This window comes from Anolis sagrei, chromosome 3 (genome assembly GCF_037176765.1).
Source record: "Anolis sagrei isolate rAnoSag1 chromosome 3, rAnoSag1.mat, whole genome shotgun sequence".
Lineage (NCBI taxonomy): Eukaryota > Metazoa > Chordata > Lepidosauria > Squamata > Dactyloidae > Anolis > Anolis sagrei.
In genome coordinates, this window is record NC_090023.1 from 99,445,668 (window position 1) to 99,461,349 (window position 15,682).

Below are 15,682 nucleotides of genomic sequence, written 5' to 3' on the forward strand. Positions count from 1 at the left end.
GCAGATTTCTTGAATACGGGTTTATTCAGTCCATACAGGGTTTGTAGAAAGAGAGATCTGAGGGTTTCCCGCCAAAGCCCAGTGATACACTTCCCTGGGTTCCTCCCCCCTTCTTCCCCCCTTATCTCAAGTTGTGGCTACATTCCATTCCCACATCTACAAAGCATTCTCTTCTGCCAGATGGCCCCTATCAAACCATAAACCACCACTCTGTCAGGAGGGAGGCTTCGAGGCCCTGAAGAGGCTCTGGCTGTGTTTTCATAACTCGAAGGCCACATTCTGACACTGGGGCTGGTAGATCAACTTATTCATCAAAGATAATTTTCTAATTTTAAATTATTTCACAATTGCCAATTAGATTGCCTGATTTTGGGGGGGGGGGGAGAAAAACCCTGAGATACATTTTGTAAGAACCTTTTAAATGGTCACTAAAAGATTCAGAATATTTTTGTTTATCTGTGCAAGGCTTACATAACCCAGTTGTTTCATTTTACATGTGCCTACTGTTAGTTTTGAATAAAAAGTTTGCTAAACTATGTCAAACTATCATTTTTGTGTATATTATAAGAACTTCTCCCTATTCTTTTCGTGTCATTTCTAACTCTGGTACCAAATCTTATGTTAAACAAGCTGCCCAGGAATTCAAATTGAGGTATACCTGTATTGGTTTGTATTATGCAATTTACATGTAGTGAAAGTATAATTTTTAAAAGATCCTAAATTATTTCCCACTGCCACTCACTCTCCTGTCCTCTTTAGCCTAGTACTCACATCCTTCTAGGATTCAGGGAAAATATGTTTATTCTTCTGATGATTTGATAAGTCAAGAAGTAAAACATGGTGCACATGGGACAGTAAATATCATTATAACTGATAATTATTTTTGGTTGCTTAATCAGATCTGAAAATCTAGGAATTTCATAGTGATCAGTATTTTACAAACCACATTGAGTATCCTGTCTCTTTTAAATAATTTGGGAAGATAAAGCCAGCTCAGCCACTCTCACGTCCCAGTTGTGTCAAAGGGAAATCTTGTTGATGATAAATAATATTTTATTGTACTTTTTCTGTAATAGACCAATGAACAAAACTGAAGTTGATGTTTCATCCAAACACTTGTACAGGCAAATATTTTGGCAATATTGATGTATTATTTTATAATGTATTTACTTGATTTAAATTCTATGTTTCCCCCACAGATGGGCTTCAGGTGGCTTTTAAAAGTAAAATATAAGTTGAATAAAAGCATTAAATAATTGGAACACAATTGTTATCAACACACACACAAAGAAATACAGCACCTCTGCTGCAGGTGAGGTCATTTGCAGACAGACTCTTCATTCAAAGAATGAACACTAACACAAAATTAATTTTAAGCAATGAGATGTTCTTCCAAGTAACCTGTCAAAATGTATGCATCTAAATGGACATGATATTTAGCACTATGAATGTAACAGTGGAATCTCTTACTCCTACCTCTACTGGGCATTCAATGACATATCAATGATACATTGTTAGTTGTGTGTCAGCTACAGTTGATAAAGTCATAGCAAAATATTTTTGTTTTTTTAGTATACCATATGTCCATTATATTTTAAAAGAATGGCAGTGGTAGTGTGTGCATTCTGAGTAGGTCTCTTGCAGATTAATAGATATCTCATTTGCAGTTAAATTCTTTGCAGGTCTACTCACTACATTTCTATGGGAGCTCTGAGATTTACTCCTAGTTGTGTATGTACACGGGTTATCCAGAAAGTAAGATTACAAGATTTTTATAAATACAAAGAATGAATATATTTTAATAAAACGTACATGGATTGTAGCATAGGTATTACATTATTTTTCCACATAATCGCCATTCAGTTCAATACATTTTGTCATCCGTGGGATGTGTTTTTGTTGCCTGTGTCATAGAAGTTTCCCTGTGACTTTTTCAGCCAGTTCATCACTTTAAGTTTCACCTCATCATCATCAAAAAAGTGTTTTCCACCGAAGTGTTCCTTCAGTTTAGTGAACAGATGATAGTCACTGGATGTGAGATCGGGGCTGCGAGAGGGGTGACTTAAAACATCCCAACCAAGTGAAGTCAACAATTCTTGTGTTGTATGAGCGGTGTGTGGATGCGCATTGTCATGAAGGAGACAGACCCTTGCCATCATCACCCCACGATGTTTGTTTTGGATAGCTTTGCAAAGTTTCTCATTTTGTCACATTCTCTCTTGACATTATGTCCTCTCCGTAAACTGAAATGATTTCGTGATGAATCGCAACGGCGATTTAGGTAGCATATTACAGTGCAAACTTCAAACTTAGAAAGAAGCAGAATGAGGGCAATCATATTTAACCTTCACCACAATGCCAGTCGATGTGCTACTGAGAACTGACACTGCTCATTCACTTCCACTGGTTTGCTACTACGTGTCTTGTAAACTTACTTTCCGGATAGCCCTTGTATAATAGGGGTAGAGCAATAGTTTTTTCTTCCAAGGGCTGCATTCCCTTGGAGAAATGGACTGGTCTGTCCAGGATGTGTATGTGGAGTGCAGAGGCAAAAATAGATGAGGCTGCCATTTGTTCTTATTTAGCAAGGCCCAGAGAAAGAGAAGCCCAAAGATGTAAGAGAGGGCTATAACCTAAGTTGTTCTTTTTTGCCATTTATCTGTCATATCTGTCTAAAGTATTTTAATTAATGTTAATTTCACTGGTCTGGAAGATTTTCTTTAAAACAGAGACTTAGGAGCTATCCCCTCACCCCTCTGTTACAAGGGTACCACCTCTTGTTTTTCCCTTTTAGATTTGGAAGACAGTTGCCACCCTTCTAGCACAGACAAGGATACACTAAGCTACTAGAAATTATAGTATGGTTCTGTCACTTTTAACAAAAGCACTCATTATTTGCTTGATAATCTTGGTTCCATTTATAGATAACCTTTACATAATTACAGATGCTACATTAAAAATAGGTAAGAAAGAAGGCAAAAGTGAGGTTTGCTTGTTTCTTTGGGGTGGGCTAATATTTTAAATTTAGGTGAAACTGAAATCATTGTTAGGTTAGTGGAGGGGGGACAACTGTCCTTGTGGTTACACCAGTTTATGTCAGTAATCAAATTCTAGTCTTAGTATGCTTTTTGAACCATAGAGAAAAGAGTTTTACCACATGGCTATAAAAAGAGAATAATAAGGTTGCTGTTTTTTTTTTAAATGTTTGTTTTCTTTACAGGTCCAATCAAAAAAAGAAGAACCTTTGACACCATCTTTAAGCCAGACCATTCCAACATTTTATTTTCCCCAAGGATGTCCGAAAGAAAAAGTGAATATAGATGCTGTCATTGCTAAGATAGAGAACACTTTCTCCCAGTTTCCAAATGAGAGAGCAACATTGGAAGATATGGGTAAGGTTGCAAAGGTGAGTTTTAGAGATATTCACCAATTGCAAAATACAGACCTGACAATTCAGAAAATAGTCTGCATTGCTCAAATTAATCTAGAAATTGTCCAGTCAACACAGGACCAACATTTGAGTTTTTATCTAGAAATCTGAAGAAATTGCTCTATCTTTTCTTCTGTTTGTCAGAATTGGGTGAAATTTGCAGACATCTGGGAGGTTGTGAAACCTGAATTTAATGTTTGGTTCATATTTTTTCCAAGTAATTCCCACTTAGATTTTTTAAAGAAATGGTAAACCTAGTTCTAAAGGAATCAAGGCTGTCAGGTATTGGGTGCAGTGGTGCAAGACTTTATTCTAAACTAAACTTTACATTTGGAGGGCATCTGTGTTCCTTGGGATCCTTGTTATGAAAGTACACAGGTAGCCTTAAGAAACCTACCACATTCTAAAAGAAATAGTGCTGCTTAGTGAAATGGATGTCTTCATGTTTAATTGAGAGGACAGGAAGAGCAATTCATCTTTCTTTCCCAAATGGTATTTTGGGGCAATGTATATGAAACAAAACAACCTATATAGGCAATAAATCTGAAAAGTTTTAGATGGAAAGTTGCAGAGGACAGAAAGTTAAAATATCAAAAATCTGTTTGAGTCACTTGAAATCATAAATATGATAGTGCTGGGAAACGCAATCTAATTCTTTCTTCAACCAGTCTTATCTGTATTGGGCATATGCTCATAGAAATGTTGCCCTTGTGACAGGATAATTTCCAAGGCCCTTGATTAATTTTTATTTCAACAAGGAGCTGTATAAATGTTTTGATGAGTTTTAAGCCACTTTGATGGTTTGCTGCTATTTCAGTTGAGAAAGAAACCAATCAAAAGCAATGTGGCATTATTTACAAAGGTTTACATTAAAAAAAAAATTTCAAACCTCCGGTTTGCTAGTCAAGCTGAATTACTGTGTTTCAAAATGATGCATGTCTAAAAAGTGTGTCATGAACATGAAATGTTTAAAAAATAAAATTTCCATCTTTAGTCAGTTGGAAGCTTGTATTTGTCTTACATTTCATCTTCAAGAAAAGGCAGCTTGTGTTTTCTCCTCCATTCCTTCTGTTCTGACCATGCTGTTTTCTAGATCATTTTCTTTGCTTTAAATGTTGAAATAAAAATGCTGTTATTTCTCTTGTATTCAGCAAACATAGTTTGCTGAATACATGTTTTCATGTGTGCGTGTGTGTGTGTATGTGTGTTAGATCAAGCTTTAACCGCACTTAAACACTCATACAGCTTCAAAATTAATGAAATTTAAATCCCATTTATTGCAGTGAGACATCTCTAAGCATGATTAAATATGGGTCCAATTGAATGTTTGTGAGAAGAAACAGTTGAATCTCTATCTTTTAAAAAATACATGTTGACAATGGACATAAATCCTGAAATCAGTATAATTAGAGCTCGGTGCCATCACTAATTCACATTACTGAATTCATTGCCTATAGGAATAATAGATCAGAAAAAAGAGCATTGTTATCTTGTTGTTTTTTTAATAGGGCATTTTTGGCTGTTAATTTGATTCTGATGTAAATTTATTCTAGGCCTGTGAATGTCCTCTTTACTGGAAAGGTCCCTTATTTTATTGTGCTGGAGGAGAGAGAACAGGATTTATATCAGTTCACAAATTTGTTGCAATGTGGCGGAAGTAAGTATAGTTCATTAGCAAACCCATTTTACCATATTTTAAATAAAACAATTAGAGAAATCTTCTGGGAAAAGCCCAACACTTGTTTAATGAATGTTGTTAGAATTGTGGGATATCCTAATGTCTTTTTCTCCTACCCCCCCCCCCCCCCCAATATTTTAAAGTGTTACAAAACTAATGCATCAAGGTGGGATTTGATGGCACTGTTTTGCAGTAACTCTGTTGCTTCCTAGAGGGGCCAATCCAGAACCTAGTACTGGGTGACTACTGTGGCCGTTGGCTTGTGGGGTCCGCCAGGGCTCTGGTTTGTCCCCCATGCTGTTTAACATACCCCTGAAACCGCTGGAAGCAGCCATCCAGAGTTTTGGAGTGCAGTGCCATCTACATGCAGATGACATCCAACTCTACTAGTCCTTTTCACTCAAAGCTTAAGGAAGTTGTCGTGGTCCTAAACTAGCGCCTGTCATCAGTAATGAACTGGATGAGGGCGGAAAAGTTGAAACATAATCCAGGCAGGAGAGAGGTGTTTCTGGTCAGTTGGAAGACAGATCAAGGAATAGGGATCCAGCCTGTGCTGCATGGGTTACACTCCCCCTGAAGACCCAGGTCCACATCTTGAGAAATACTCTTGGACTTTTTCTGGCCCAAAGAGCTGCTGTTAGGTTGCTAATTGAGGCTGACTCTGAAACTCCTTGTTTGAGAAAGCCAGAATGCCTCTCCCCCCTACTCTCAAGCTAAAACCTTTTTATTCAGATAGGCTTTTCATGAATAATGTTTTTAAGACCAAATCAAGGATTGCCGTGTTTTATTTTTATAGGTTTTTTATTGGATCTGTTGATATTAACTATGTATTTTTAAACAATTCTATGTTTAATTATATATAATGTTTATATATTCTAGGTTTTGGTTTGCCCATTGTATTGTTTTTAGTATTATTTGCAGTTTTGAGTTTCTTTTAAGATAGAAATGAAGATCATAATAATAATAATAATAATATTCGAGGCTATACGATGGTTGAAACATTAATAGTGGCAAGACTGCTGTAAAGACGCCACACAACGTAACCAAAAAATGTCGTGTATACCAACATACCAACCTTACCTCTAAGCAAAAAGACTTGCCCTTCCTACATCACGTGCATGCGGAGTGACGCGAAGAACTGAGCCTCGTATTAGCTTGCGGTCTAAAGTAAATGTTGTCGCAATGTTTTCGAATCAAGAACAATGGAGTTGGATAAAGATTGTGCCAGAGGTTGTACAGCACAACAGTGTCATCAAGGTCTTCAAGAGGCTTGCAGGGAATCTGCATTGCCTTACAGAACAGTGGCATGGTGGGTAAAAGCCTTCAACGAAGGATGCCAAAATGTGGCAGACATGCATCAGCCAGGTCATCCTAGTGTCAGTGAAGCAGAAGTGAATGCTGTTGCTGCACTCGTAGAAAGTGATCAATGCCATACGATTCGTGAGCTGGCCCAAAACACAGGATTTGAGCATACGACTGTGCTCTACATTCTGAAGGAACGCCTGGGCATGAGAAAAATTGCTTCACATTGGGTTCCACATCATTTGACGAAAATGCACAAATGGCTACGATACGATGCTGCTCGTACCCACTTGGAACGCTATGAGCACAAAGGAAAGGCTTTCTTACGCCGTATCATTATGCTGGTTGAGACTTGGGCCAGATTGTACCAACCAGAACTGAAACGCCAGTCGAATGAATGGCGTCATTACAGGTCACCACGAAGTTCGAAATTTCATCAACTCCAACAATGTGAACGTTATGGTGATTCTCATGTACAACTGTGATGGTGTCACCCTAGTGCATACCATTCCCCCACATCAAACCATCAATGCTCAGTATTACTGCTCATTTTTGGAACAGTATCTCAGACTAGCTTTGAGAAAAAAACAGCGACACTTTCTGCAGAACACCCCTATCATTTTGCATGACAATGCTCTACCACATGCAGCGCAAGCGATTTGCTTGATCGATGGGCTGGGAAGAGCTGTACCATCCACCGTACTCCCCAGAATTAAGTCCTTGTGACTTTTATTTATTTATTTCTCCCCACAAAGGGGACTTAATTCCTAAGGTGAAGGAACCACTTTGTGGCATTCACTTCAGAACTGTTCCAGAGATTCTTGCGGCAGTAGACCACTCTATTCAAACCATCAACAGAACCGACGCTACAACAGGTGTCCTACGACTTCCACATCATTGGAAATGGGTTGTACACAATGCTGGCGACTATATTGAAGGACTGTAAAACATGTATCACTTTTGTATTACATGTAAATAAATAGTTTCCACTATTAAAGTTCCAACCCTCGTACATTCCTAACCCTTTAGCAAGGCATATAGCCATTGCAAGACATTTTAAGTAAATATTTAATTTATTTTTAGAATATACTTTTATCTCATCTATTTTTTAAAAAAATAATGCTCATTTGCATATATGTACAATTTAGACAAACTGTGTTTTCCAGGATTCTGCAAAACTGTCATGATGATGCTTCCAAGTTTGTTCATCTTCTAAAGAGTCCTGGATGTAACTATTTAGTGCAAGAAGACTTCATTCCATTTTTACAAGTAAATATTATTTTCTTATTTCCATTATTTCAGGAACTGTCACACAAAATATTCTTCATGAGCCTCATTAACTTTCTGTTTCTCTTAGAAATAAAACAGGCTGGGCTTGAAGTTATGACCCATTGGCACATCCAAGTCCTAGTCACCCTGAAAATGAACCTGCAAATGATACAGTGCTTTTCTTGTAACCCCAAAGTAATAGCACCATTCCGAACTCACTTTAGTCTGTAGGTTGCATCTAGTCACCTCAACTGCCCCCCCCCCCCAAAAAAAATCCCTATTTTCCATTTTTCTGAACTTTTCATTATAGGATCCTTTCTTAAACTGAAACTTTTTGGATATTGTCTTTTTAAATGGTTTAAACATAGTGCTTTGGTTACACAACAGTTTTGTACGAACACACAGCTCAGGATATCTTTTCATATTGCATGTTATGATTTAATTAAATATTGCATGAAGAAATCGCACAGAAACATTCTTTCTTCTTAGTGCTAGCAGCATTCTTCTAACCCTGGTGCTTCTTTTCTTAGGATGTGGTCAACAGTCATCCTAGTTTAGTCTTCTTAAAAGAAGCGTCAGAATTTCACTTCCGGTACATTACAACAGTAAGTGTGTTATATATTTTTCAAAATCAGAACTTTAAAAATATTCATTGACAGATCCTTTGAAATTAATGAGGTAATGTCCAAATAAATACATGTATATTTTGTTAGATTCTATCTTGCATCTTATCTTGTCTGAAATTAGAATACTGTATATACTCATATAAGTTGAAAAAATGTGACAGAAATTGGACCCAAGAAATCTGGTTTGGCTTAGAAATAGATCCGTGCAAGTGCACTTTCCACCACAGCACCACTTCTGGCATCCTTGGATGGCTGAGCACAGTGTTATCATAAAGGTGGTGTGTGTTTGTGCATAAGAGTTTGGAGGAGGTGACTTCAAAATGACTGCCCCTGCTGCAACCCCTGTAATATTTTGCCAGAGCCACAGGATCCAGTCGCTGCTATATTCTTCTCCATACAAATCCAGAATTTCATGCATAATTTGGACAACAGCCAGTGCCAGTCAAAATTTTGCATACCTATAGAAAACATAATATTTAAGGTTTATAGAATTGGAACTTCATATACATTTTATTTTCTTACTGCAGGTAATACAAAGGATATTTTATACAGTGAATAGATCATGGTCAGGAAGGATCACTTGTAATGAACTCAGAAAAAGCAGCTTTTTACAGGTATTGCATGCATATAGTCTGTTGTTAACAGCATAAGAGTATATTTTTCCATTTAAGTGTGTTTACATACAGTTTACATTTCAGCTTTTATGTATTCATTTTAGCTAGGTTTTAAACTTTAAAAACCCACAACCAATTTTGTTTAGTTCAGAAAATGACTGAGACATTCATTTAGATTATCATGAAAATGATCGATAATCTTCAAGCTCTCATCTTCATTGTTTTCTATGCGTCTGGAGCAGGAGCGGGAAATCTATTACATCAAAATTCTGGAAACCAGTTTGTTCTAGAGCTTTGAAGTATTTTTGGGGACTGGGAATTATAATCTAACAAGTAGCTTTTCTGAGATTGGTACTATTCAAATTAATGAAAATCAAGATGTCATGCCATGGTTTGAATACAGGTCCATTATTTAAATCAGGAAGGACAGTAAAGACCTTCAGATGTTTTACTGTAATTCCCAGCCATACAAGCCAACATAGGTAATGATTAAAGATTTGTGGAGTAGTTTCCCAGATAACTGTCACTGGTTTAGACTATTGCCTAATAACATAATTTGTCCATCGCAGTGTCAGTTTGTATGTACAGATCATAGCATTTGGAAAAGGATATGTTTTATGCTTTGTTTTTGGGAGATTAAAAAATAGGAGTATATCCATGTAAGACAGTGGTCCCAACTTGTGGGTCTCCAGATGTTTTGGCCTTCAACTCCCAGAAATCCTAACTGCTGGTAAACTGGCTGGGATTCCTGGGAGTTGTAGGCCAAAATATCTGGGAACCCACAGGTTGAAAACCACTGATGTAAGACATGCAGACTACTGTTATAAAAAGATGGCTATGACATTATAAGCAGATGTTCTGATCCCAGTGTCATATTTGAACAATTGCCTGATTCAAAGCAATATGGACATATACTCAACAATACAAGCAACAACAAAATAATGAGTAGGATGTTAGCTTGTTGATAGAACCCTTTTTGGTTACAAGCAGAGTGACCACAGCAGAAAAGAAGCATTATGCTGGGATGATGGTTGCATTCTGGATTGACTCTGTCCATCTTCATCAATTTTTTACTTTGGTTATGTTTCTCAGAACATACGGAGTTTAGAAGCCCAAATTTGACACCTTCCAACACAACTTCTTTTGGCAGCTATTAAATTTCCAGAAATTATTGGTATCAATACTGTAGTCTAACTTATGTAAGCCAGCCTTCCGCAACTTGATGCTTTCCAGATATGTTGAGCTACCAGCATAATTGGGGGAAATGCAGTTTATGAACTAATACAGTTGTACATTACAATATTACTAGTACCAACATCCTCAATTGGTATTGCCAATAATCAGGGATGTTGAAAAGAGTGTCAGAAATCTAGAGGGCACAAGCCATTGGCTTTCTGCCATTGGCTTTCTGATAATTACATCAACGCAACATAGGCCAATAGTTAATCAATTATAGGTAAAATACTAAATTACCCTTACAATATATTACAATGGTTACAACAGTGATGATGTCTCTTTCTTTTTGCACAGAATGTATCATTATTGGAAGAAGAGGTAGATATTAACCAGTTGACAGAGTATTTCTCTTATGAGCACTTTTATGTGATCTATTGCAAATTTTGGGAGCTGGATACCGACCATGACCTTTATATTGATGCAAAGGATTTAGCTCGGCATAATGACCATGGTATGATAATGCTAGTTCATGTTTGATATATATGTATGCACAGTTGCCCTAAATATAGGTCTGAAACATGTTGTTGTCCTACTCTAATAATGGGAAGGGGCAAAAAATGGAACCAATTGAACCTATGGAGCAGTATGATGTTTTCATCTTATGTATGGGGCAGGAGAGCAAGGGCATACAGTATTGTCTGCTGCATGTCATGATCCACAGTGTTTGTATGGTGCCATTTATGCCTTACATAACAGCAAAGGCTTTCACCATGGGGCAAAGGATGGGGGTTCAGTGAAGCCAGAATTTGAAAATACATGTTTCTTAAATTCACATTGACTATGAATTCAGTTATACAGGGTTAGTCAAAATGCATAGGCCAATAAGCCATTCAATTGAATGGCTTATTGGCCTATGCATTTTGACTAACCCTGTATTTCAGGAATACTGAAAATATTACCCTCAATCCAATTTTAGTCCTAAATAGAGCAAGGCCATTAAATAAATGCAACTTATATAAGTATTGATTTATCAGCTTTTCATTTATTTCTGCTGGTTGAAATTAGAAGTTGAATACTAAATTATATAAGTATTTCTCATGTATTGTTAGTATACGACTTTTGCAGAAACATAATTAAGTAAATTTAACCATTCTGTTTTTCCACAGCTATATCTAGTCGGATGATTGAGAGGATTTTCTCAGGAGCTGTGACAAGGTGTCTCTTTTTTCTTGTATATTTTTATTATATTTTATGTAATGTATATCTATCAGGCATGGACAAACCTTTTTGACCAACATAAGCTTAACAGTATTTCTGTGGAAGATCCCAGGGGCCATCCAGTCCAGTCCCCTTCTTCTGTGCAGGAAAAGCACAATCAAAGCAACCCTAACAGATGACCATTTGGCCTTAATTAATAATAATAGTAATAATAATAATAATAATAATAATAATAATAATAATAATAAAAGCAACCCTAGGGGCTATCTAGTTCAATCCCCTTCTGCCATGCAGGAAAAGCACAGTCAGAGCACACCCAACAGATGGCCACGCAGCCTTTGTAGTAGTAGTAGTAATAGTTGTTGTTGTTGTTATTATTTACAACATTTCTACCCCATCTTTCTCCACTCCAGAGGGGATTCAAGGAGGCTTACAGTTAGGCAACTATTTGATACCTTTCAAAACAATGTATAGTTAAAATAAACATTTAAATAGAATTATGAAATACATTTGAATGTATAGGCGCAACTCCAGGGGGCATCCAGTCCAGTCCCCTTCTGCCATGCAGGAAAAGCACAATCAAAGCACCTCCTGAGCAGTAGGAGGGAAATAGAGTTTTGGAAGCAAGCAAGGTGAGCAAGAAAGGAAGGCAATTGAAAAAAAGGCTTTTGGTGGTGAGAGAGGTGAGGAAATAAGGTTTTTGAAGGCAAGGGATGTGAGGGAGAAGCAGGAAAGAGGAGGGGAAGCTTGGAGGGGGGAAGCACAGAACACACTTTGAGAACCACTGCTCTAAGCCAGACATTTTTTAGCTAACCTTCTTACCTGGGTGATCATAATAAGACAACTTCATGTATGCTGATCAGGAATCCTTGGGGGGCAGTGAAAAAAAAATCAAATCTCTTTTCTCTAATGTATTCTGAAATATTGGCAGCTGTGTGTACCTTTAGTCATCCTCTCCTCTTTTTGCCTCTTTTTTCAGAGGCAGAAAAGTACAAAAAGAAGGAAAAATCAGCTATGCAGATTTTGTATGGTTTTTGATATCGGAAGAAGACAAAAAGACTCCAACCAGGTAAGGGGAAAAATAATTACACAGACCTTTTGTACAAGATCATCCCTCTACTGCTCACATAGTTGTTGTGTTTCATCAAGTCATTTCTGACTTACAGTACATTGCACCTATTACAGGGGGTTTTTTTTGGTTAGGTTTGTTCAAAGGGGTGTGCCTTTGACTTCCCATATGGCTAAGAGAGCATGATTTCCCCAAGGTCACCTAGTGGGTTTCCATGGCTGAATGCGGATTCAAACACTGGACTCTGGAGTCATAAGTCCCTTCTACACTGCCATATAATCCAGTTCAAAGCAGATAATCTCGATTTTATATGGCAGTGTAGATGGGGCCAAAGTCCAACACTCAAACCATGCTGGCTCTAGAAGAATAATTATATCATTTTATAGGTATTCAGTTTATCCACTATTGATGCCATATAGATGGTTTATATATCAAAATTGTACACAGCAAGTTATAGACACATAAGCAACATTAAGCAAGAGGGGAATAGAGAATATAACAGGTGCATGTGGCCTCCCATTCCTTGGGGTTAGTGCCTTCACATACTCTGTGAGAAATGCTACACAGTCAGGCTTTGTGTATTTAAGTTCTTGGGCCTCACAGAAAACCGCAAGCCTTTCTTATGCAGTCTCTTAGTAAACTACTGTCAGAGCCCCTGGATGCAATGGGTTAAACCCTTGTGCCGGATGAACTGAAGACCTCTAAGACCTGAAGGTCAGTGGTTTGAATCTGGGGAGTGGCGTGAACTTGTCTGTCAGCTCCAGCTTCCAATGCAGGAACATGGGAGAAGCCTCCCACAGGATGGTAAAACATCCGGGCGTCCCCTGGGCAACGTCCTTACAGACGGGCAATTCTTTCACACCAGAAGCAATTTGAAGTTTCTCAAGTCGCTCCTGACATGAAAAAAAAATACTGTCAGCCTTTTGGTCTAGAAGAAGTTAAAGGCTGTACATACATATATGTAGTTAATATATACTCAAGAAAAACTTTTTTAAAACTTTTAATTTATAGATGAGTTGCAGTGTTCCTTTTGTAGCCATAGTGAGAATCCCATAGTTCTCCATAGATTTCCCTCCCTTCCAACTTAGAGAATACAGAAATAGAATTTTTAAATAGGATGTTAATTTTTATTTAACAATGTATTTCAGCACTGAATACTGGTTCCGGTGCATGGACCTTGATGGGGATGGTGTCTTGTCAATGTATGAACTGCAATACTTTTATGAAGAGCAGTGCCAAAAACTGGACAATATGGCCATTGAGCCATTGCCATTTGAAGACTGCCTTTGCCAGATGCTTGATCTTGTGAAGCCTGAGCATGAAGGTGATTGGCTCTTTACCATCTTAGCATCTCCACAGCAATTTTTTCACTGACAGGAGATAACACAGCTATTGTGTGTTTGCCATTTGTCTGCTGTATGCAGCTATCTTGGTTAAATGTTCAAATTTAGTCATCACGTTTTTAAGACAGAAATGTATCTGATATTTCTGTTTACTGGAAATTTTCAGTTATTAATCTATCTGTTCTGGACAATGGGAAAATACAATTCAAAATCAAAAGTTTGCTAAAATATGAATTTTATCTTTTCTCCTGATAATGTGTAATGACTATATTTAGATTCCACGTGAATTAATTTTTAAGAGACTATTCTGTTGTAACAGCAAATTATTCCTGAATAGAATTCACTATTCAGGCCTTCACAAAGAAGTCATTTAACATCAGTCAAAGTTGCCGCATCCTTGGTCGTCTTGCTGCATATTTCAGAAAATTGTTTTCAAAGAAGTAACTGTGTTTCTTGCAGCATAAAAAACATGAAAAGGGGATGTAGCAGCACCTTTAAGACACATTTTTATTTTAGTGTGAGCTTTCCTGGCTATAAACCTACTTCACCCTGTAATCAAGCTGAAGGAGATGTATATAGAATCATAGAGTTGGAAGAGACCTCGTGGGCCATCCAGTCCAACCCCCTGCCAAGAAGCAACCACAAAAGCTCACATGAAAATAAAAACCAGCCAGTCTTTAAAATGCTGCTATTTTGTTTTCTCGCCCCCTCCTTTTCTCTTTTTATCTAGTAAAAGGAAAATGTATATGTCAATTAATTTTTACACATTATTTGCACTGCAGTCTAAAATAGGGATGCTTTAAACCCAAATATATTATGTTTCAATCTTGTTTCCAGGGAAAATAACTCTCCGTGACTTAAAGAGATGTAAAATGGCAAATGTGTTCTTTGACACTTTTTTCAACATTGAGAAATATTTAGACCATGAGCAGAAAGATCAGTTTTCTATTCTAAGGGTAAGTACAATAAGTACTTAACAAGATGCTACTCATAAACATAATACCATAGTCAAATGATAAATTCATTCCGCCTTCTTCGGTTTTACAAGCATTGCGATCATGTTTGTAGGGCAATGAAAATGAAAACCAAGAGATGTCCGATTGGGAGAGATATGCTGCTGAGGAGTATGATGTCCTAGTAGCAGAGGAAGCAGCCAGCGACCAGTGGAATGACTGGTAAATATACCAAGGCCTGCATCTGTTTGTTGTCAGTTCTGAAGAAAAGCCCCACAATTCACTACTCTTTCTAATCAGTGACCAATTCAGTGAGTGACATTGCCTCTGTTGAATTGCATATTGCTCACCAAAATCTCTTTTAGAAATTGTAACACTATTTGTTCCCTTTTGCAATTGTTCAAGTGATTATTGCTTTTACTGTTAATGTTTCTGTAACGAACTCGATTCATTTTAGAACGTTAGGAAGTGACCTACCTTAAAGGGCTGGTGTGTGAGCAGCCATTTTGTGGTTCCCAGGGAGCCCCAGCCCCAGTGTGAAGGCTATTTGCATGCGAGTTGTCTGATTGGTCATATGAAAATGAGTGGGTGCCAAGATTTGAAAGCGGGGCAGAAGCAAGGATGACAGTTGGAGAAGCCCAACCGGACATTCTATGGCAGTTAGGGAGTCCGCTGGAGGCATTCCATGAGAGGGAGCCCCCGGTGGTGCAGTTAAACCCCTGTGCCGGCAGGACTGAAGACCGACAGGTTGCAGGTTCGAATCCGGGGAGAGGCGGATGAGCTCCCTCTATCAGCTCCAGCTCCTCATGCGGGGACATGAGAGAAGCCTCCCACAAGGATGATAAAACATCAAAAAATCATCCGGGTGTCCCCTGGGCAACGTCCTTGCAGACGGCCAATTCTCTCACACCAGAAGCAACTTGCAGTTTCTCAGGTCGCTCCTGAGACGAACAAAAAACATTCCCTGAGAGTTAGCCAGTGAGCGAGGGCCTGGAAGGAAATAG

At 37.9% G+C, this 15,682-nt stretch overlaps 1 protein-coding gene across 2 annotated transcripts in view; it reads left to right on the forward strand.

The window, feature by feature from the left end:
- PPP2R3B (protein phosphatase 2 regulatory subunit B''beta) overlaps positions 1-15,682 on the forward strand; it is a 55,600-nt gene that overhangs the window by 37,102 nt on the left and 2,816 nt on the right. For both annotated transcript variants that reach the window (XM_060769852.2, XM_060769853.2), the window contains 11 exons: positions 3,221-3,406; positions 4,984-5,087; positions 7,577-7,679; positions 8,210-8,284; positions 8,833-8,919; positions 10,450-10,606; positions 11,262-11,310; positions 12,293-12,382; positions 13,531-13,706; positions 14,563-14,681; positions 14,794-14,900. In XM_060769852.2, coding sequence (XP_060625835.2) covers positions 3,221-3,406; positions 4,984-5,087; positions 7,577-7,679; positions 8,210-8,284; positions 8,833-8,919; positions 10,450-10,606; positions 11,262-11,310; positions 12,293-12,382; positions 13,531-13,706; positions 14,563-14,681; positions 14,794-14,900 — 1,253 coding nt within the window. The remainder of the gene's footprint in view (positions 1-3,220; positions 3,407-4,983; positions 5,088-7,576; positions 7,680-8,209; positions 8,285-8,832; positions 8,920-10,449; positions 10,607-11,261; positions 11,311-12,292; positions 12,383-13,530; positions 13,707-14,562; positions 14,682-14,793; positions 14,901-15,682) is intronic.